The sequence below is a fragment of the Acomys russatus genome, chromosome 16 (genome assembly GCF_903995435.1).
Source record: "Acomys russatus chromosome 16, mAcoRus1.1, whole genome shotgun sequence".
Lineage (NCBI taxonomy): Eukaryota > Metazoa > Chordata > Mammalia > Rodentia > Muridae > Acomys > Acomys russatus.
The window spans coordinates 6,575,242-6,599,438 of NC_067152.1; the positions used below are offsets into that span (position 1 = coordinate 6,575,242).

The 24,197-nt window shown below is 40.8% G+C and overlaps 2 protein-coding genes across 3 annotated transcripts in view; one reads left to right on the forward strand and one right to left on the reverse strand.

The window, feature by feature from the left end:
- Nf1 (neurofibromin 1) overlaps positions 1–24,197 on the forward strand; it is a 243,776-nt gene that overhangs the window by 183,458 nt on the left and 36,121 nt on the right. For both annotated transcript variants that reach the window (XM_051158073.1, XM_051158074.1), the window contains 3 exons: positions 17,207–17,639; positions 18,445–18,785; positions 22,439–22,641. In XM_051158073.1, the coding sequence (XP_051014030.1) occupies positions 17,207–17,639; positions 18,445–18,785; positions 22,439–22,641 (977 nt within the window). The remainder of the gene's footprint in view (positions 1–17,206; positions 17,640–18,444; positions 18,786–22,438; positions 22,642–24,197) is intronic.
- Positions 9,249–13,538, reverse strand: Evi2a (ecotropic viral integration site 2A). The gene is made up of 2 exons (XM_051158083.1): positions 13,341–13,538; positions 9,249–10,169 (listed from the first exon to the last, which is right to left on the reverse strand). The coding sequence occupies exon 2, from the start codon at positions 10,147–10,149 to the stop codon at positions 9,484–9,486; it is 666 nt and encodes a 221-aa protein (XP_051014040.1). The 5' UTR covers positions 10,150–10,169; positions 13,341–13,538; the 3' UTR covers positions 9,249–9,483.

A 24,197-nucleotide genomic window follows, 5' to 3' on the forward strand; every position in this document is an offset into this window, starting at 1 on the left:
CAGTCACTTAAGTTTGCTGTTCTCTGTTCTCGCACTTTACAGTTAGTTCAATGCTGACTATAATGGGCTTGTTCTGGAAATGACCAAAAGACAGTTTGGGTTGTCTGAAATAGCAGTACTGTCTTAACTCTAAGGAAGGGAAAATCTCAGACTTTTAGATACCACTTGGTACTTATGATAAGAAATTGTTCTCTCTCTCTCTCTCTCTCTCTCTCTCTCTCTCTCTCTCTCTCTCTCTCTCTCTCTCTCTCTCTCTCTCTCTCTCTCCCCAAAGGTATAACAAAAGGGTTTGACAACTTAAGTAGTTCTTATTTCCTTACCATCTACCACTAGTATAGTACAACAGTAATGATAAATGACACCCCTTCCTGTTTGTCTGTCTGCCTTCCTTCCTTCCCTTTTTCCTTCCTTCCTATTTGTTTTTGTTCTTGTTTTAAGAAACTGTCTCAAAACCAAGCACACTGGCACACATCTATAGTCCCAGCACTCGGGAGGCAGAGGCAGGCGGATAGCCATGAGTTCGAGGCCAGCCTAGTCTACAAAGAGAGTTCAGTATAGCCAAGGCTACACAGAGAAACCTTGTCTGAAAAAACAGAAGAAGAGGAGGGAGGGAGGGAGGAGGGGAGGAAGGGAAGAAGCGAGAGAGAGACAGACAGACCGACTGTCTCCATGTATAGACCAAGCTGGCCTCACACTTGATCCTTCTGCCTCAACTTCCTGATTGCCAGGATCACACGCTTGAGCCAGAAGGACCTGTATTTTCAAGGAAAGAGATGTTTTTTCTTTGTCTGTCTTTTACTTTATATTTTCCGTCTAGTGCTTGAACCCTGAAATTTAAACTAGCTCTCTGAAGTCTCTTTGCTGGTGCTGGTTAATTACCCTTAAAGCATACATGATCTGGTTGCTTACTTCCTGAACATACTAAGTTATGCCATTTTCACTTTCTTTAAATGTGTTCATCTTTGCCCAATCCTCTTCCCTGCTGACTACATGTCTGAACCTGTCTTCATCTCATAGACCTCAATTTAAATTCCCCCACTTAACCCAAGTTCTCTGGGACTGACCACAGCCACAAATAGCTGTTCCTGAGTCTCCTCAGTTCCTGCTGTCCTGGTTTTTTCAGTAATACTTCATGAATGCACCTCGCTCATGTTGCCTAAGTAACTGTGGTTTTTATTATGTTGTTTTCATGTTTTTTATTATTATTCCTATCACCTTAAACAGGGTTTTTTCAGGATTTTTTTTAATCCACAAAGGTAGGAGGAAAAAAAAGGAAGAAAAGTATCTACATAGAATATATTATAAATTTGTAACTTACATACTTTATTTCATTTAACCTTCACAGAAGCAAATTGGAATGAATTAAGCAGTTTGTCTAGGGTGTGACTGTTAGTGACAGCGTGAGAACGTGTGTCAGGATGTTGTGATTCCAGAGTCGGCATCCTTTCTTTTCTTCCACTGTTTCATCTTCTCTTAGGTTGATTTCCCTATACCTTTTGTATTAGTTGCTCAGTAAATATTTAATCTGTGCTAGAACTCTTGATTGTTTGCCATTTTACTTCTGCTTTTTATTAAGACCTCTACCATAATATAAGAAGAGAAAATACAATTTAGGTAAATTCTGGGTTTTATTCCCCTTTTAAAGGTTCTTTAAGGGAAACATTTGAAATTTTTGGCGTGGATATGACGGTCTGACTCATCTCTAGATGTCCGTCATTCATGCCGTTCCACACAGTCATTCTTATAGGTTGCCCAAAAAAGGACTGGTTAGAAAATGGTGTTCAGTTTCATTTTGTAAATGTTTTTTAGAAAATGCTTTCCAAAGCAGCAGAAGATATAGGCCACGAATTGTCTCCAGCTAAAAATGTTTCCTCTTTTGTGACTTTGCTTAAAATAAAGAAACCATACAGTTCCTCTTTTTAGTTAGCTGAAAAAGGAAATAGAGGAAGAACCATCCAAAACCGGGGCATAATTATACAACCCAGTTTGGTTTGTAAGGTCAATTTTGATAGGTTCATCACCTCTAGTGTCAACAGGAAGTTAGAAATGTCACTTTGATGTTTCTACTTGGAGCAGCAGTAAAACCAAAACCCATTTTTCAAATATCCTACTGCTTTCTCTTGTCATCACTTAATATTCTGTACCCTCCTAGGACCTGCTGCAGCAGAGTACTAGAATCTGTTAGAGTCCCACTATGGCAGTTCAGAATAGTCTAGGAAGGAGTATCAAGACAAAAGAAGAAATTTGAGATCTAATAATTTTGTGGAGGGGGAGCCTGACTCTTGTCAGAGTTAATGAAGCCGGCGTTATTACCTATGATACACAAGGTTATTGCATGTATGTGCCAACTATGTGCCTGGCATGTACCTAAAAGTACACAGTATTTCTGCAGAGAAAAGGTGATAGTCAGCTGAATTTGAGGCAGGTTCTAGAAAAGGAATTAAATTTTAGAATAGACAGGAAATGGGAATGAAAAAAAATTGTAAAGAACACTAAAGAGAAATTCCACAAAAAAGATTTTAGGATGCACCAGATTTGTGGGACAGGGTCAGTCAATTAGAAAAGGTATTGAAGAAAAAGGAGTAGTTGGAGATGGCAGTTGCTTATTAGTTTTCAGGAAGTTACTGAAGAAGACTAACATAGGTAAAACGAAGTTGGGGAGAGAGGATTGGTGTGGGTGAAAGGCTTTGGAATTGCTACTTGCTCTCTCTGGCCTGGATGTGGGAACAAGAATGAGCAAACAGGAGCTCGTGCTCCAGCATGGAAAGGCTGGGGTGAACCATCTGAAGCACACTTTCACCCTAGGTTCCCTGTCTGCTGCTGCTGCTGCCGCCCCGGTCTCACCTCCCTGACACACACTACTCGCAAGTATGCCTGCTAACTGTAGAGAACCTATGCACAGTCTGTACAGGACCTTTCTTAGAAATTCTTTAATCTCCTGCCCAGGAAAATCCAGATTTCTCAACTTTGCTATAACAACACATGCCTCTCTGTATTTAAAACCTGAGGTTTAAATTTGTCGTTTTGGTTTTGTTTTTCCTGAACAGTTATTTTTAATTTTTAAAAAGGAAAATGTGCATTATTTTAGTGAATCAGTATTTTAAGCACAGTGACAATGAAAGTGGAACCCATGGTATTGGGCATGTAGTAGTCACAGACTGCCAGGACTGAAGTGCTGCTCAGGGCTAGCTTGACTCCCGGGTACCACCAAAATACCATTACTGGACACTTAGAAAATTCTGGGGTAACAGGATTTACTTGCATGACCTACGTGGTCATATTTTAATCTTCCAGATTAGGAAAAAAAGAAAAAGAAAAGTTGGCTGACATGGCAAGCTGTCACAGCTCTAAGCATTGGCAACGGCAGGGAAGCATGCTGGCCTGCACTCTTGGCTTCTGTTGTTTCATGCTGGAGCCTTTTGCAGAGTTGTGAATGAGAAGGGCTTTGTGTCAGAAAAAGACACGTATGTGGCCTCTGGGACTGTGTAAGTAGCACAGGGTCTAGGCTTACATAAAGGGTAGGAAAAGAAGTAACCAGAAAACCCACATCAGTTCAAGAGTCTGTGGAAATAGTTTAAGAGTTTCAAATGGGTAGCATGTGAGCTATCATAATTACAGTTTATTGAAAATTTTGTGGTCCTTCTTTAAAGATTGAGCGTTAAAAGGCATCAGATTTCTATTTAACAAGTTCAGAATCACTCACATGATACATCTAAATAGAATTTTATCGGAACTTGTTGAAAGCATGGAAACTGTTAAACTTGAGACTAGTTCTATTTTAGACAAATATGAGCTTTAAATTTTTTTTTAGCTTATGTAACATATATTGCTTTTAAAAAATTCAAACCAAGCTGGGCAATGGTGGTGTACACCTTTAATCCCAGCACTTGGAAGGCAGAGGCAGGCGGATCTCTGTGAGTTCAAGGCCGCTGGGTCTACAAAGTGAGTCCAGGACAGCCAAGGCTACACAGAGAAACGCTGTCTCAAAAAAGCAAAAACAAAAATAAATAAATAAATAAATAAATGAGCCAAGCCTGATGGTGGTGGCGCACACCTTTTATCCCAGCACACGGGAGGCAGAGGCAGGTGGATCTGTGAGTTTGAGGCCAGCCTGATCTACAGAGAGAGGTCCAGGACAGCCAAGGCTACACAGAGAAATCCTGTCTTGAAACCGCCCACCCCAAAAAAATTCAAACCAGACTGCTATAAGGAAAATTTGTGTTGATAAAGTACTGGAATAGGGTCTAACCTACTTCCAAATTGTTTTTCCTTGGGATTGCAGATCTTTGAAATCTCTATGTATCTTTATTTAATTTATTTGTTATTATTACATTTAGTCACAAGGCACATATCTTTTTGCATATACTAACAAGTTCCTATAAAATGTTCTTTCTGTGGATGTTTCTGTGTTTTATATTCTTCACTAAAAGGTCAGCTCAGGGTATGTGGCATAAGCACGTAGATGATGTGGACACACACATACTCTCTTTATCATAATATTTTTGCTTTCTGGAGCTTTTTAAATGACCTCTAATTGTTATGTCACAATTATTAAATACAACATTCCTTTTATACAAAAAACGCATAATAAGTATCTATCTAATTTCTTTTAAAGTTAAGTCAAAACAAAGATAACCATTCATAGCTTATAAACTAAAAAGGTTAGGCAAATAACACTTAATTCAGGCCAGGTATGGTGGTGCATGCTTTTAATCACCGTACTTGTGAAGTTGAGACAGAAAGATCTGAGTTAGAGGCCAGCCAGCCTGGGCTACTTAATAGAAACCCTGACTTTTTTTTTTTTTTACTTAGACTTTTTTTTTTTTTTTTTTTTTTTTTCTTCTCTCTTGTGATACTAAGGATCAAACCCAGAGCCGTTTGCATGTAGGGCAAGCCCTGCCACTGACCTGTAGCACCAGCCCTAGAATTTTTAAACAATATTTTAAAGTTGTAAATTCAGTCAAAAAATTTAGTTTTATTTTTAACTCTTAGCTTTTTTTTTTTAATTATTAAAGTAATGCTAACAAATATTTTGACTGAGTACACTTCAAAGGGCTAGTAATACTAAAACTTGGATGAAAATCTTTCAGACAATATCAACCTTGAATATAAGCTTTTAAAAATCTGTACAGCAGAGCCACAGACATCTTCTGTAGAGATCTTTAAACTGTTGAGAGCTGAATTCAACTAAAACCCACTAATGATATTTTGGTTTTTAAAATAAATTTCACATACGCAAAACTGAAATCAGATGGCCTATGTCAGGGTGTTCTTACCTGTGAAATTCTTTCGCAGAATGTAAATTCTTGTTCTAGCAGGACATGTTGGTGACTTGGCTGAGAAAGCAAAGGGGTGGTTCTGTGCAGATTAAAAATGGTCCTCTAACACACTGAAATGGTTTCCTACAGCAGAGGAAGTTTATCAACAGCAGTTACAGGAAGTGCAATAAGCCACAGAATGACTAAGAAATGTGTTCCTTCAACAGAGCTTATTTTGAAACCTAGTCTATATAACTTAAGTGCTCTTAATTGAAGCTTGTCAGTAAATATCCCTTACTCTCCAGTCACATGACTGTGTAATCTAAAGAAGTAGGATGGAGTCCTGCCGAGAAGTTATGTATCCTGGGGAAGACTCTAGGGGGATTTCTTATTGGAAGAAGTGAGATGTTTAGATCTTAGGCAAGTCAGTGCCCTGTTCAGTCACCATTTCCTCCTCTGATGCAGTGTCCCAACCTAGGAATATTGTGAGCTTGGATAAGATGATGCCTCACATGGTAGGTACCAGTGCATCTTAATTTAATGTTGTTTCTTCACTGACAGCCCCCAAGGAAAGTATTGGCAGAGCATAAGTAAAAGTATGTAAGTAGCTTATTCCCACCAATTTGATGTTGGTACTGTGGATCATGCACACAGCCTCATATATACTAGGCACAGCTCTACCGCTGTGCTGTACCTTTGCCTCAATACTTAGTAGGAAGACATTTTTATTTTTATGCATATGTATGCCAAATATGTGTGGGTGCCCTCAGAGGCCAGAAGAGGGTTCTGGATTCCCTGAGGCTGAGCTGCTCTTGGTGGTGAGCTGCCTGGACACAGATGATGGCAACCGGACTCTGATCTTTGGAAGAACGCCACCTTTCCAGTGCCCCAGTGCTTTTTAAAATAAGAAAGTATATTGAAGAGTATGAGTCTCTGAATGAAAGCCTCTTTAAGCAAGTGTTCTTCTAGCCTCTTCCTCATCTGAAAAGTAGAGACTGTCATCCCTGACTTATTATGGGATTTAAATAATGTAAATGCCTCCTCTGTGCACAGTATACTAGAAACAGCACATATCAACATGTGGGACACTTTCCCTGATCACTGCCAAGGAACATAGATTATTATAACTTAGTTTTTAACTTAAAAAGACTTAAAAGTAATAGAATGTAATAAAAATGTTATAAAGTAACTCTTTATTGGGGGGAGCGAAGCTTTGTTTATTTTTGAGAACAAGGTGTCATCATGTTACCTAGATTGCCTCTGGACTTTCAGCCTCCCTGTTCTAGCCTCCCAAGTGCTGTTAGGAAGCTTTTACTTAACTATTTTAATTTACTTTAAAAATCATTGGATTAAGATGATAATCATTATATCCAGGAGTAGAAAATAAAAATGATTTTGTTAGAAAATAACTTAGAACACTTTGAAGGTGTAAACACTTTTAACTATTTTTTTCATAAGCTCCCATTAAGTGTCATTCTCAGGATGTGTGCCTTAAAACCAAGTATCAAGTAATAGATTTTAAATATCCCTGGAGTACATAAGACTCCTATGCCTTACTTGAAAATAGTTGACCAATATATTTGATATGGAAGGAGTTTTTTAGTCATTTTCTTTAGAAAGCTTTAGAAAGAGGTTATTATGTTTTAACTTCCTCTGACAAGTATTTGTTCATAAGTTATCTCAATGAGAATAACTGAGCTAATATCGCTCTGTATTCTGTAACTCAACCTCAGATCTTTAAATTGCACAAAATGGGAGAAGGATCACTACCCATAGTCACTTCCAGTCAGGGCCATTTTACCCTTGACAAGACAACCAGGGCTTGGCATGATGATGCTTGCCTGGAATCTCAGCATTTACGAGGTAGAACAGGAGGCTCGGGTATGTTGGAGATCCCATACATGGTGGTTTTGAGGCCAACCTGAGTTACAGAACAAACAACAAAACCTCACCCCACCCACTTGCCTTCTAAAAGCAAAGGGATTAGAACAAAGAAACAGAAGAAATAGCAAGAGAAACAAAAGACGTCAGTGTTCTAGGATCTCCCTGTGTTTCTTCTGCTTTACTTTTGCATTTTGCTGACGTGGTGCTTTATCTGATGTGATATGGCTGTGAGTTACGGCTTAGGGGCTGACTTTTTTTTTTTTTTTTTTTTAACTAGTAGAAAATTGGTATCAGCAATTAGCGCTGACTGCTCTTCCAAAGGACCAAGTTCAATTCCCAGCACTCACATGGCAGTTCACAATCATTTGTAGCTTCAGTCCCAGAGAGGATCGGATACCCTCTTCTTGCCTTTGTGGGCATCAGACACACATACAGTGCATAGACACACATGCAGGCAAGACATCTATACACATTAAAAAAGAGAGAAAATAAATTTGAGGTCATGTGCCTCTCAACACACTGTTCATTTAAACATGTAACCTAGATATGCAAAGTAACAGCTTAACAAAAGTGAATTTAATGGTCAAGGGTAATACCATCTAAGTAGTTAGGGAAAAAAATACCCAGTACTTATCTGGCAACTCAGCTCATTAAAACTGGAATCAGATGTTGGGCATAGGAATTATGTATTGTCATTAGCATTTTTTATTTGATTCTGATACTTAGCCAAGACAAATCACTAATTAAGAGGGAACTGTTAAGGGCCTGCTTGGCAGTTAAGGGCACTTGCTGTTCTTGTAGAGGACCTAGGTTCTATTCCAAAAACCCACCCGGTGACTCACAGCTGTGAGTAACTCCAGTTTCAGAGGATCTGACATTCTTTTCTGGTCTCCAAGGGTACTGTATACACACTGTGCATAGAGATATGTGCAGGTAAAACACTCAAATAAAAATAAATAAATCTTCAACAAAGGAATATACTGCTCTTGTGAAGGATCTGGGTTCAGTTCCCAGCACTCACATCAGGCGGTTCATACTCGCCTGTAACTCCAGCTCCAGAAGAGGATTGAACAACGTGGATTCTGTGAGCACCTGTACTCACAAATGTGCACACACAGAGACACACACACATATGTGTGCACACACTCCTCACTTCCTTTGTTCATGCTGCTCTATAGAATAAAAACGAAAATTGATCATTTATAAGATACTTAGTATCCTTAGACTTAACCATTAATCAGCTTTAAGGCACTGTTAAGTTTTGTTCTTGTCAATGCTTGAGACAGCATCTCACTCTGCAGACCAGGCTCACACTCAGAATCCTCTGACTTGAGCTTCCAAAATGTTGGCATGTACAGGTATGTGATACTGCATTTGGCCATTGCTTGTTATTAATCTTCCAGTAAGCAGTGTGTATACAAAATAGAAATGTTCTTCTTTTTAAAAATTATTTTAAGTATGGATATTTTATGTATATGCATTTATGTCTGTGTATCATGTATATGCCTGGTGCCCAAAGAAACCTGGATCCCTTGGAACTGGAATTACAGCAGCCAGCTGTGAGCCTTGTGTGGGTGCTGGGAATAGAACCAGGGTCCTCTGGGAGAGCAGTCAGTCCCTCCCTTCTGAACCATCCCTTCAGCCTCTTCAAATGTTCTTCTTAAACACTAAAATATCTGTTGTGGGTGTGAATCTCATCTATTTTGGTTGTGTTGTTGTTTTTCTTATTTTATAATATGTTCTAAGACAGCATAAATGAGAGATGCATTATCAGCTTTGTCTAAAATCCTTTTCATTTATTGTACAAAATTAAGTTTTAATTTATTATTATGTATAGTAGAAAAGCACTTTTGTCTTGTGCCATATGTAAAGGTAAATAGCTGTAGCCTAACATTAGCTGTGCTAAGATACAAACTGGTATGGGTTCTATATCATCCAGTGAGAATGTCTCATTGCATTATGCAGTTGAATTCTGTACGCGTTAGGAATTTGACTCCTGCTAGGCATTGTGGCATCTGCTTGGCTCTAAGGACTTAATAGAACTCTTCCAAGTTCAAGTACATTCATACAGGTCATCCACTGCTGAACAGGAATATTTAGTTAATTTCTTCAGCTGCTGTTGTTTTGTTTACTTAAAAAAAAAAAGGACGTGTGAAACAGAAAGGCAGTTTTAAGTAACTTCAGCAGGCATACATCTCCCTTTCTGGTCTGTTTGATGCTAAACTGCCTGTCAGACTTTTGATCATCTGAGCAAATGTTGATGTGAAATACCACCAGCTAGCTTTATTTTTAACTCGGCCTTCCTCGCTGCTGCTTTGCATTTCCCTTTCCAAACCTTGGTCTAGTTGAGTTTTTCAGTTCCCTCTTCGTGCTTCCTTTCCCTGCTGGCTGTAAGCACTCCAGTAGACTGCATCAGGAGGCTGGGGCCTGTGAGCTCTTTCGCTCTTTTCCAAGTGTCCGATTCAGCAGTCCAGAGCCCACTGTTGGCCAGAAAATCACCATTGCTCCGAGGCTGCCGCTTGCCTGCTTGTTTAGATCTTCTGAGAGATGAGACTTTGTTCGCCAGAACCACAGTTGATAGAAATAGAAAGGTGCAGATGAGAAAAAGCACTGCAATTACAATTAAGCAAATTAGGATGGCCATGTTGCTGTTGTGTTCCTCACAGACATCCTTTTTAAAAGTTTCTTCCTGACTTTTGAACTCTACTGTTGGAGAACTGTTTCTGAAAGCATGGGGCACAGAGGGCTTCAGTGTAGATGTGGGGGCTACAGGCACAGTGGGAGATGATGCCAGCACATTTGTAGCACTCACTTTGTGATCCATTGCAGGAGGTGCAGGCTTTGTGTCCTCACTCTGCTGTCTGCTCGTGCTGTGTTGATTAATGGAAGTCCAGGCGGTGACATTACTAGCCCACAGATGTGTAGAGTTTGCTTTTGTTCCAGGAGATGAAGAACACACTGTTGTCATTAGGAAAACAAGAGGCAGGTACTGTCCTGTGTGCTCCATGCCCACAGCGGTACTGGTATCTGTTGAGACAGCAATATCAGTTGTTAGTTTGTGGGTGAATAGTGCCTGCCACGGGGAGTGATTGTACTTGAGAGACTGCACTTGATATAGCACAAGAAAACCAGAAATCCATGCCTACTGTTTGCTATTGGATCTTCTCAACTGAATTTTTTTTTTAATTTTAATTTATGTGCATTGGTGTGGGCGTGGCAGATCTTGGCGTTACAGACTGTAGTGAGCTGCCATGTGGGTGCTGGGAATTGAACCTGGGTCCTTTGGAAGAGCAGGCAGTGCTCTTAACCACTGAGCCATCTCTCCAGCCCCTCAACTGAATTTTTTCCTTTTTTTTTTTTTTAACTAAATATTCATTCTTATTCTTAGATTATATATAAATTTTTTTACATTTTGTTGCATGTTTTGATGCTGTAAGTTAGCATTACAAATATCTATTAACCATTTTTGCCTGGACTATAGCTCTGCATTTTCTCCCTCTTAAGGCAGCACTGTAGACTTCCTTATAGTCAGCCTGTAGTCAGAGGCTTCCGCTTTCCTGCTTGTGAGTCCTCATCTAAGGCTCCTTCTTACTGAAGTGGCAGCCCTCGGAGAAGCACGCCCTCATCTTGAAGGAAAGGAGAACTTGGCCTTGAAAGTACAAAGTAACCACAAGTGGCTTGTGTGTATGTATGCGTTAGGGAGGTGGGAGTTTGGTAGAGCCTGAAAGCAAGTGAACATCAAGTAGGAATTTGAAATGTGTCCTTTCCAAGTGTGCTGATAAAACAGCCTTAGAATCTAGTCCTAGCGTTGTGAATGCAGCTTTGTGGCTGCTGCTTATTCCACCTGTTGTCTTAGCTGACTGTGACTTTCCAAACAGCAGAGGCATGGTTGTTCCCTCAACCTAGAATCAAGAAGAACAAAATATTTCTTTTGTGCTCAAAAAGTTCTATAAAAGGCAGGCACCTTTGCTGTCATTTTGTAACTAACATTCTCTCCCCCCCCCCTGCTTCCTTCCGCCCCTCCCCCCAATTTTAACACAAATACATGAAAGAAATACAGGAGCTCATGGTAATATTAGAAGGCTGAGATTCGGCAGCCGGAGTGCAGCCCTGTGGTAGCACATGCTCAGCTTTCATCTCAGTCTCCTCTCAAAATTGACAGTCAGTTTTGGGCTCAGAGCTTCCTAGATGCCAGTATTTCAAAGTACAAAGTTGTGTTCTTTGCTCTTGTTATCAGCCATCTGCTTAGAGATCTCACAAGGGCTGTCATGTCTGCCCCAGGTCCAGGCAACTTAGCAAGAAGTATTCGGCACCTTTGGTGAAGTGAATTGTCTCTTTTCTTTGAAGATCAGCATACCTCTGTCTCCTGAATTCTGGAAGACAACTCTTGAAAGAATTACTATATTCAGAGTATGAATGTGGGGAGACTTAGAGCAAACACTAGATTATTCTAAGACTTAAGAACCCTGCCTGTTTGCGCCCAGGGCTCCCGCTCAAACTAAGGCACCAGCCAAGGACAGTACAGGCGGTAAACTTTAAACCCCTACCCAGATCTAGCCAATGGTCAGAACATTCTCCACAGTTGAGTGGAGAGTGGGGTCTGACTTTCTCACGTACTCTGGTGCCTCACATTTGACCATGTCCCCTGGAGGGGGAGACCTGGTGGCACTCAGAGGAAGGACAGCAGGTTGCCAAGAGGAGACTTGATACCCTATGAGCATATACAGGGGGAGGAAGTCCCCCTCAGTCACAGTCATAGGGGAGGGGAATAAGGGGAAAATGGGAGGGAGGGAAGAATGGGAGAATACAAGGGATGGGATAACCACTGAGATGTAACAAGAATAAATTAATAAAAAAAAAATTTAAAAAGGCCGGGCGTGGTGGCGCACGCCTTTAGTCCCAGCACTCGGGAGGCAGAGGCAGGCGGATCGCTGTGAGTTTGAGGCCAGCCTGGTCTACAAAGTAAGTCCAGGAAGACCAAGGCTACACAGAGAAACCCTGTCTCGAAAAACCAAAAAAAATAAAATAAAATAAAATAAAATAAAAAGAAAGAAAGAAAAGGAAAACACAGGTGAGATACATTATGGTTGCACAGACAAAAATAGCATATAGTAAATTATGCTAATGGAAACTAACTTTTGAGGAATATTTTATACTAAGAGTAGAAAACCTGTGTCTGATGTTCTGGGATCAAGATTGGGATTATGACTGTTGGTAGCCACTTAAAGAAACAGTGCTCTAGCCGGGTGTGGTGGTGCACACCTGTAATCCCGAGCCTCGGGAGGCAGAGGCAAGTGGATCTTTGGGAGATGGAGGCCAGCCTGGTCTACAAAGTGAGTCCAGGTCAGCCAGGGATACACAGAGAGACCCTGTCTTAAAACAGCCCCCCCCCCAATAAAAGATACAGTGCTCTGACTTTTGTATAAAAGTATTCATATTTGGCTCAATCTTCAAATTGAGTGATGGGATTCTCTGGATACTTTGTAGTCATTCACAAAAAAAAAAAAAAAAAAAAAAAATCACTTTAAATTGATTGAGTTGTAAGAAATGTCCGTCCTTTTCTACCAGAATAGATGTGTGTATTCAATGTTAAAATTACTTAAAGTAGGTTATTTTAATCACATTAGCTCATTCAACAATGCAGTATAGACCACTGTATTCTACACGGGACAGAGAATAGGCCTGCTGTTGATTGTCTTCGGCCAGATGTGCTACTATGCCCCAGTAAACAAGCTGCTGACAAAATGGAACTTTCTCTTACGCTCACAAATGCCAGAGAATGAGAACTGTTCCTACATCTCTGTTTTATGCACCAAAAGCCAGGTTGGGTTAGCAAGGTTTTGACTTCCTGGATTTGTATTTTGTCTCATCATTTTAGCCAGATTTGTAGCACTTAAGCTTTAGTAATGAGAAATGTATTTCCTTAATTGAAAAAAAAAAAAAAGCTTTTAACTCAGTTGAGTCCAAACTCAGGTCCTTTCTTATCCTGACTTAAAACTACATGTTAATAATTATAAAATTTTCTAGTTGTAATTGATTATACTGTTTACATAATTTTTCATACTAGGATAGAAAAAAACATAATGAGTCTGCATTGTTAGATTGTTAGTTTTACAAATCTTTGAAAAAACACTTCCTGCACGCTAATCTGAACAGAGTTATAAGTGAAAAGGAATAAAAGCCATATGTATAACCTACCTTTCAAAATGCTCTGCCACAATCTTTATTTAATAAATCACTTCTTTTCTTCTTATTTTAAGTAGAATAGTTTGGAGACTACGTTACTTAAATCTGCAGCTTTTTTAAAGAGGATATGTACAGCTAGCTTTCCACTTTTAAAACCAAACCACAGATGACACATTTCCTTTCCACTGCAACTCAAACACATGTCACGGGGAATAGCAAAGACTGACTTGTCTAGCTGGCCACTGGATGACAAGATGCTTTGTAGAGCAAATCTCCACCCCCAGGGTGGGGAGGGGTTGCCACTTCTTCTTTTTCTTCTTTTTTAAACCTTTGATTTACTGTTTGTGCCTGTTATCTGCTTTTGAAATTAGTATTATTCAATGGAAGTTATGTGATGACATTTCTAATGTGGCATTAAAATCATTTTTATAATTTTTATTTTTATACTCCAGAGTGATTTGAAAACATAAATGTGGAATCCTTGCAGATATTTGTCTTATGGAGAATCAGTCACACACATAACTGACATTTCAAGCTGGGAACTTCAACAGTGATTTAAGTAGCATTTGGGCCAGAGAATGCTTGCAGGGCGTGGTGTGTGCACAACTACAGGCCTCGCCTCAGATTAGACGGGCCTGGAGTAGATTCCATTGTCTTCTGTAGAAACAGCTGCTGCTGCTGGCATCCTTGGCTCTGTTGATGACAGCAGAGGCCTGGATTACAACAGATGTTCTTAATTGTATCACACTTTGTATCCTTCCTTCAAGACCCTTGGATTTACTTCTTTCCTAACTTCCCTGCCACTGTGGCTACATTCCTAAATGACTAAGCATCCTTACTAGCCCAAGTACTTCACATATCTTTAACACTTTCTTTGATCATAGCCCTCTTAAAAAACAAAACAAAACAAAAAACAACACTTCTCCTTTCCTTAATAACAACAAGAAGACAACTTTTATACACACTGGGTAGCATTCTACTGCACAGTTCTGTCCCCAGCCCTCTTTGTTTATTTAAAACAATTATTTATTAATTCCTATATATATATACACACACGTGCACATGATACTGGGGCGGGGGAGGGGGCTGCACACGTGTGCCTTGCCACAGTTGTGGAGCTAGAGGACTTCATGGGATCAGTCGTCTTGGTCCGCCCTGACTGGTGTGTTGTCACTAGGGCTCCATGGCAGCGCCCGTCACCTGCTGCCTCTCTCACTCCTTCCCTCTTATTTCCAGTCACTCTCATTAAGTTGCCCATGGTAGCTTTGAATGTCCTTGGGTTTTTTGTTTTGTTTTGTTTTCCATTTCTCTTTATTCTTCTCTTATACAATAAATCCCAACCACAGCCTCCCCTTCTCCTCCTCCTCCTCCTAGTTCTCCCATGTACCTCCCTCTCCCCCAGATCCTCTGCTCCTCCTTTTTCCTTCAGAAAAGAGCAGGCCTGAAGCACGTGTAGTTGAGGTTGGCCTAGAACTCAGTGTGTAGCTGTGGATGACTTAGCCTTTATGGTCACCCTGCCTCCCTCCCATGTGCTAGGATTACAGGCTTTTATCACCACATCCAGACTCCAGCGATTGGACCCAAGCCACCATATATCCACTAGGCAAGTTCTCTACCAACTGAACAGAGCCCCAGCCTCCTTATTTCTTACTAAAAGTTGAAAAACTTGCATATATTTTCAAAAGTGATTCCAAAATATTTCTGTAAATGGGAAGGTTGTTTTTAAAAACAGAAATGCCTTGCTACATACATTTGTATTTAGTAGGCGTTTTCTGGTACCAACATTGTACTTTCAGCAAGCAGGACAGCTGGCTCTGATACTGGTAGTCCACAGAACATAGCTTGAGAAACATCCAACCCCCGGACAAAGACTAAGTAAGGCCTTTTATGGTCCCTCATAGTTCTGCCACACTTGTTTCTTGTCTGCATCTCTCAGAGCTTGCCTACTCGGATCTAAGACTCCATCCAGCTACTATACAACACATCTAGCCATGTTTTCCATTTTACCTCTCTACTCAAGCCTGCCTTCTCGTTCCTGTTAAACTTCCTTCTACCAGATTCCTCACTGAATTCAATATATCTACATAGCTTTCACTCTCTCGCAGATTCCTGTTGGTCTTGCCTTCTTTTGAGGGCCATGCTTTCCCCTCTCTGTTGTTTCTTTTGTGAGTGATGTAGAGTGCATCACGCAGGCTGAGTACCCCTTGGCCAAGGTGTTTAAGCCCAGATAATGTTTGCAGTTTTAGATTTCCTCAGATTTTGCAATATTTACTTTTACATATACATACAATGAGATTTTAGGTGGATGACACTGAATGTTAAACACAAAATTCATTTGTTTGGTGTGTACCTCATGTACACAACCAAAGGTTAGCTTATACTCGTCCACCCTCGCATCCTGTTGATGCTCAGAAAGTCTTTTTCAGAGTAGGAATGCCTATAGCCCATAGCCCACCTCGGCCCAGCTTGTCTGCCTGTGTGTGTGTTTCTGTCGCTCTTTTCTTGATTCCCTTACTACCTGAGTCAGATTTCCAGGGCTCAAGCCAAGTAGATTTGGTATACGACCTAATACGGTTTAATCAAGACACCGAACTTACTAGCTTACACAACTGAACACTCTGGGGATAAATCTAACCATAGGGGAGATTTGACCAAGATCTCACACTGTCTTTTCATTTATCAGCTTTTTCTCCAGGTTTTGAGGAAGACTTTTCCTTCCTTTCTCAAGACACAAGTTAATAATCTCTGGGCAGGGCAGTGTTGTCTGTTGTCCAGTGACTTTAATCCCAGCACTCAGGAAGCAAAGGCAGACAGATCTCTTATGAATTTGAGGTCAGCCTCATCTGCAGAGCAAGTTCCAGAACAGCCAGAGCTACATCTCAGTCTTGAAAAAAATCCCCTCCCCCAGAAAAAGGGAAAAAAGAAAAAGAAACAAATTCCAGGGCTGTATATTTTCTTAATTACAAACATGGGACAAGACTCTCAAAGCCAAACAGTTTAAACTGTCCTGTGCACTGGGCCTCTGGCTTTGCTGCCCGGAGGCTTTGTGTTCGTTGTTGAGCCGCCTTCTGTTGAAGGTCGGGGGTGTGGACTGGGTACAGCTTCTGGGCATCTTTCCCAACCACTGTCTTCTCTGAGAAGTATGGTGCACCCAGGGTCCCTCAGCCTTCCCACTGTCTTCTTTCTTGATAGGCAGCCTTGTTGTTATTGCCAGAATTCTTTAAGGGGGTTCTCTCTATAAGGGAGTCCTTTCTCTCTTTATCCTTATTCTTTAATATCCGGAAAATATAAAACATAGATCTACACTCTGAAGAATTGTTTATATCATTGTCTGCTTTAGAAAATTAATCGGAGCCAGAGAGATGGCTCAGGTGTTAAAGGCTAGCCTCACAACCAACATTTTAAAAAAATTAATCATAAAATTTTAAAAAGGGGCCACTGGGCAGGAGAGATGGCACAGAGGTTAAGAACATGGGCTGCTCTTCTAGAGGTCATGAGTTCAATTCCCAGCAACCACATGTTCGCTCACAACCATCTGTAATGAGATCTGGTGCCCTCTTCTGGCCTGCGGGTGTACATGCAGGCAGAATATTGTACATGTAGTAAATAAATCTTTAAAGGGGAAGTGGGCAGCAAGATGGCTCAGCAGGGAGAGATGCTTTCACTGCAAGCCTGACAGCCTGAGTTCAATCTCCAGAGTGTACATATTAGGAGAGAGAAGAACTGGTTCTGACCTCCATAGCTGTGCTGTGTTGTCTTCCGGCCTCCACATGATGCACACAAAACTAATAAAAGTAAAACAAAAGAAAATAGATTTATATTCTGTATGTTCAGAAATCTGAACAATCTTTATCTTTTTTTTTTTCTTTCTTTCTTAGGTTCAAAACTGGCCAAATCAATGGTGATTTGCTGATATACCATGTCTTGTTGACTTTAAAGCCATATTATGCAAAGCCATATGAAATTGTAGTGGACCTTACACATACGGGGCCTAGCAATCGCTTTAAAACAGACTTCCTCTCTAAGTGGTTTGTTGTTTTTCCTGGCTTTGCTTATGACAATGTTTCTGCAGTCTATATCTATAACTGTAACTCGTGGGTCAGGGAGTACACCAAATACCACGAGCGGCTGCTGACAGGCCTGAAGGGCAGCAAAAGGCTCATCTTCATCGACTGCCCAGGGAGGCTGGCTGAGTACATAGAGCACGAGCAGCAGAAGCTCCCTGCTGCCACCTTGGCTTTGGAAGAGGATCTGAAGGTGTTCCACAATGCTCTCAAGCTAGCTCACAAAGACACCAAAGTGTCCATTAAGGTAACTTCTGCTCTGCTTTGATACTTGTTGCCTTTCTTGACTAACCAGGTTATATTCTGACCTCTATAAGTGTTCTCATAGTTGCATGTCCAATATTAATTACACCCAGATATGGGAAGACCAAGATTTCTATCTTTATTATGGTCCTATGGAAGGTGTGAAAATTATACACTTAAAGACATTCTTTTCAGGATTGGAGAGATGGCTGAGTGGTTAAAAGCACTGGCTGCACTTCCAGAAGTCCAGGGTTCAGTTCCCAGCCCCCACATGGTAGCTCACAACTGTCTGTGACTCCAGTCCTAGGGGATGTTTTGGATTTTGGCTTCTGAGGGCACCTGCACACATGTGATGCAGACATGTATCCAGGCGAACACGCAAACACATAAACTAGATTAATTAAGGCATTCAGTCTGGGCGAGGAACAGAAGAGTGCTGTGGAGGGGGAAGGTAGTTCTCACTGTGACTCTGCCCAGCAGTTGAGCGTCCAAGGTGGAAAGGGCCTCATGATGGCTCAGTTCATAGCTTTTCAGAGTGGAGGGTTGGACCCCTGAAGTACTTGTTTACTTACAGAATTCTTGGCCCTTTTTAAAGGAAAAATATTTTTTAATTTAGTTTTTTTTTTTAAGAATACTTATATGTAATTGTTAAAGTAATTTGAATGTATACTCATAGTAACATTTAAATGGCAAACATGGTGCCAGATTGGGTGAATTAATTGTTTTGAAACTTCTGAGAATTCTCTATAACTGGAATTTAATTCTCCTTTTTCTCACACCATTTTTGTTTGTTTGTTTGTTTGTTTCAGGTTGGTTCTACTGCTGTTCAAGTAACCTCAGCAGAAAGAACAAAAGTTTTGGGGCAATCTGTCTTTTTAAATGATATCTACTATGCTTCTGAAATCGAAGAGATCTGCCTCGTGGATGAAAACCAGTTCACCTTAACCATTGCAAACCAAGGCACACCACTAACCTTCATGCACCAGGAGTGTGAAGCCATTGTCCAGTCTATCATTCATATCAGGACGCGCTGGGAGCTGTCACAGCCTGACTCCATCCCCCAGCACACCAAGATCCGACCCAAAGATGTCCCTGGAACACTGCTTAATATTGCATTACTTAATTTGGGCAGTTCAGACCCTAGTTTGCGGTAGGTATTTCTCTCCCGGTCTTCCTTTTTTTTTTTTTAAATTCACTTCAAGTTAAACAGTCTATCACTGTTGTTCACTTAAGAGTGTCCTTGTTTAAGGAAGGCCTAAAATTTTGTGAATCAAATTCGTTTCTACTTCCTACCTAGGCCACTTTAGTACTGTTCTCTAAAGAAATCTTACACTGCTCTCACCTCTGATTCTGCAACAGAAGCTACAGGACCAGAAGGGTGTTGTCCTTTGGAGAGCATGACAGTAAGCACACGTGCTGTGCCACCGCTGTGGCCTGTGGCCAAACACAAGACAGTGTATAGCTAAAGAGCTGAAGTAAAACCCTGCTGGGACTTGGTGAAGGAGGCACCTAAACATTGTCTGTTGCAGATTCAGGTGCAGAGCCTATGATGGAACAACAGTTGAATCCAGGAAGGCAGCTGTGGCAGAACCTGGCACATCTCAGGGTTTCAACTATCAGCTCTAAAATATAATGTTCCAATTTCAAAACAGTTTTTAAAATAAAAGGTGAGGGAGGTGGCGCGGAGAGGTGGCTCAGCAGTTAAGAGCATTGTCTGCTCTTCCAAAGGACCTGAGTTCAATTCCCAGCAACCACATGGTGGCTCACAACCACCATGTAGTGTGATCTGGTGCCCTCTTCTGGTGCAGGTGTACATGCAGGCAGATCACTCATGTATATAAAATAAATAAATAAATCTTAGAAAAAAATAATAAAAGAAAGGAAGAAATGTCTTTCCCACCCTCCCTCACTCAGAGCAAACCCAGAGTGCACATGCTAGCAGCACAAGCGCCCTGCCACAGAGCACCATCTCCAGTTCTTCACAGCGGTTCTAAGACCAGTGTAAACAGGCCCTGAGCACAGTATGAGCACAGGGTTGTCTGGGCACTGACCTGCTGTGAACTGCCCTGTCAGCAGATTTGGTTTGGGTAGGGAGCTGCTATTTTGTAGCTTAGCATGCTTTCAGGCACAGTGCTGAACTCTCCTTTTTGGCAAAGTAACAGTAACAATGGCTTCCTAATGCCCTTAGCATCTGTGATAGGTTAGTATAACACAAGCAAACAGCTTGTGCTTAGTGAGTGGTGTTTTTCCCCAGCCCTTCTTTTCTCTCCTTTGTATCCTATCTCCATTTTCTTCTCTTTCCTTTTTATATTTGGATGAGTCTTTATCTTAGATATCTTGGGAATGTCAAGATTTTTACTCATGGAGGTAGAACGTTGCTAATCTGAAATCCAAAATGCTCCAAAATCTGAAACATCTTATGTATTTTATCTAGAATGTATAACATCTTTTTTTTTTTTTTTTTTTTACTAGAACTTGCTGGGATTAAAATCACTTTCACTACATCCACCCCATTTCAGAACTTCTAATTATAGGTACTCATTCTGCAAAAATCTATGAAAATATTTCAGACCCTGAAACACATCTGATGTGGTCCTTTTAGATAAGAGACACTCAATTCTCAGATTCAGATACACTCTCTTAGAGTATAACATAGCTGAGGTTTTATTCTGAGCCTTTTAAGCTTTCAATTGTCCCTTTATTTAGTAGGAAAAATATGGCATCCATAACAGTGGTGAATGCCTTTAAACCAGGAGCTCAGAGAGACAGAGGCAGGTGGATCCCTATGAGTTCAAGGCCAGCCTGGTCTACAAAGTGAGTCTAGGACAACCAAGGCTACACAGACAAACCCTGTCTCAAAAAAGAAGGAGGGAAAATGTGTCCAGCAAGATGGCTCGGGGTAAAGGAGTGCAGCACCAAAGCTGCCAACCTAACTTGTGTTAGAGTAGCACCGTGGAAGGAGACGGCTGACTCCCAGAAGGTGTCCTTTAACTGCCTTGTGTGTGTGTACAACACACACACAATTACATTTTTTTTTAGTCAGGAGTGGTAGCATACTCATTTGATACCTGCACTCGGGAAGCACACGAGTGGGTCTCTGTGGGGTCTAGGCCTGACTGGTCTGCATAGTGAGACTGTCTCGGGGCGGGGGTGGGGGTGGTGGGGGAGAAAAGACTTCAAGGTTGATAATCAACAGAACTTTGCCCCCCCCCCCCATTTAGATAGGCGTCATGAACTCTCAGAAGTGTCTCACTAAATTTTATATCTGCTTGGCTCCCCCTATCTTAGAAGGCTCTCTGACACAGACCCAGGTTCTGGAAGCCTAGTTTTTATAGCTCTTAGATAGTAAATAACTTTGGCATAGTATGACATGTGCATCAGTGAAAGATAAACATAAATTCACAAGCAGTAACATTAGTGTTCTCATTTATAAGAAAATTGGCCTGTAAGCCTGCCTTTACTTCTCATTTCCAAGTAGTTTTATAGTTTATCAATAGGGTATTTTGGTTGTAGAGACAGGGTCTTTCTAGCCTGGAATTTACAGCCCTCCTTCCTTAGCCTCCCACTAAACACTAGGGTTACAGGCCTGTGCCAAGATGCCCTGCCCGCTGACATTTTGTTAAATAGCACTAGTGGCTATCTTACTGTTACTAGTTTAAGTGAAACTGCACTGTTTTCCAGTGAGAAAGCGAGTAGATAAGCTTTCACTTATTGATAAAGTGCATTATTCCAGAGAAAGGGGGAAACAACACAAAGCAAAACACTTCTAGGGAAACCATGGCTTTTTTTCTCCTATATCAACATGGCAAAAATTCAGAGGTAATAAAAACCTGAAGTTTACTGAGCAATCCCACTGTTTTGCTGCATTTTAAAGTTGAGCCTGAGATTTGTTGTTTGGGGTGTGGGGTGGAGTGGGTGGGGTGGGATGAGGGGGTGTTATTTTGAAATGTTATGAATCGAACCCAGGGCTCTCACATGTAAAGAAAACACTCTACCATTGACCTATTCCAGCTCAGACGTGAAGTTTTTAGACTTTTCTGGTTTGCTTAAATATATTTGCATGTATTTCTAACAACTTTTTGTTCTCCTAGACCCTAGATAACATATGATTGTTCCAATTTATCTATTATAGAATGAGGTCATGGAATGGAAGATGTAATTACGTCTTTTAAAACTACAGTTAATTTTGGTTTTAACCTCTAGTTTGCAGTGTAAATTGTAGAACACACAGACATTGCAAGGATACCCTTACTTTAACATTCCTAACATCATAATTTGATAGATGCCTCCTCTTAAAAAAATAAAATAAAATAAAGATCTCTCACTAGGCAGCCCGACTGACCTGGAACTCTGTATGTAGAGCAGGCTGGCCTCACATTGATAGCCTGCTCTGCCTCCCCAGTAGCAGGATGGAAGGCTGTCAGCAGCAGGCCTCCTCCTTACTTCTTACTCTGTCTCAGAGTAGCCATAAGCAGAGCTTTGACTTCACTAATACCACGGCACGCCTTTGTTCTGTCATTTGTTCCTACTGATCCACTCTAGACCCTAAATCTGCTGTCTTATGCTACCACGAGAATTTCTAGGAAGGCCTACACCTCCCTGTCTTGGGAGTCTCGTGGGCTCTTCTGGTGCTGATCCTGTGAGTCTCCTGTTAGGAGTTTGCCATGCATTCTGTCTCTAGTCAGTCGTAACACTGAGAATGAATTGACCATGCTTTGTGATGAAACATTGAGCTATATGTTGTAGAGGACATGGAATTACAAAGAATAAGTTTAAAACACTCTCTTTTGTGTTTTCTCTTAGGTCTGCTGCATATAATCTTCTGTGTGCCTTAACCTGTACCTTTAATTTAAAAATTGAAGGTCAGTTACTAGAGACATCAGGGTTATGCATCCCTGCCAACAATACCCTCTTTATTGTCTCCATCAGTAAAACGCTTGCAGCCAATGAGCCGCACCTTACCTTGGAGTTTTTGGAAGAGTGTATCTCTGGATTTAGTAAATCTAGTAAGTAATTGTTGTCTTTAATACTAAGAATGAGTCTAGCTCTATTCAAAGGAAATTCTTTCATTTGAGTATTTACCAGGAGTCTTTTACTTACTGTATTCTTGCTTTTTAAAAACTTCCCTTTTTTGTCTGTGGTATCCTACAACTAAAGCACCTCTGAAAGAGACTCCTGGTGGAATGCAGGGTAAACCAACTGATCAGAACTCTAGCCTAGGTCACGGGTGGGGTTCTCTTGCCTCTGGGCTGCTTGAAGGTATTCCTTGTTTATTTCAGCTCCGGGAGGGTTAGCATTTCTCTCCTGACACAAGAATTACACATATTTCCTTGATTTTATGGAAAATAGTCTCTCCTCCTTTCTGTAGTTGTCTTGGAACTATGATTTTTATTTGGCATTTGTTGTTTCATAAAGAATGACATGGTGTGGGGCTGGAGCGATGGCTCAGTGGTTAAGAGCACTGCCTGCTCTTCCAAAGGACCCGGGGTTCAACTCCCAGCACCCACATGGCAGCTCACAACTGTCTGTAACTCTAAGATCTGACATCCTATCACCAATGCACATAAATTAAAATTAAATAAAATATTAAAAAAAAAAAAAGAATGACATGGTGGATAATGCCACATCCAGAGTCAATCCTGAGTTCATTTTAATAAATTTGATTAGTTTAATATTGATTCTTTTTACTATCTGTCTGCCCCCATACCCTGTAGTAGCAAAGCTGCTGATCTTTGTCTGACTTCATTCCTCACATTTTCCTCTCTCCTTCTCCCTGTAATACATAAAGATTTTTTTTCTGCATTCAGCACATTTCTTTCTTTCCTTCTTTTTCTTTTTTCTTTTTTGTTTTTCAAGACAGGGTTTCTCTATGTAGCTGGCCTGGACTCACTTTGTAGACCAAGCTGGCCTCTAACTCACAGACACACAGAGATCTGCCTGCTTCTGCCTCACGAGTGCTGAGATTACAGGCGTGCGCCACCGTGTCCGGCTCAAACACATATCTTCTTTTGTTTTTTTTTTGTTTTTGTTTCTGTTTTTTAAGACTTATTTCTTTATTTTTTATACGGTGCTCTAGCTGCATGTACACCTGCATGCCAAAAGAGGGCACCAGATCTCATTATAGATGGTTATGAGCTACCGTGTGCTTGCTGGGAATTGAACTCAGGACTTTTGGAAGAACAGACAGTACTCTTAACCTCTGAGCCATCTCTCCAGCCCCTCAAACACATTTCTTAATAAGATGATTCGGTATTAGGTAATTAAATGCTTTAACGATTCATCAAGACTATGTCGGTTGTGAGCTGGAGAGATAATCCAGTGCTTAAGAGCACGCTTCCATTCAGCCCTGGTTCAATTCCCAGCATGCACGTGGCAGCTCACAGCTGTCTATGAATCCAGTTCCAGGGTATCTGATGCTTTCTTCTGGATTCTGCAGGCACTGCATGCATATACTGCATAGACATACATAGAGGCAAAACACTCATATACATAAAATAAATGAAATATTTTTTACAAGACTGTCAGACATGCTTTGCTCCATTTTTCCCATCAAGTGAAAGAT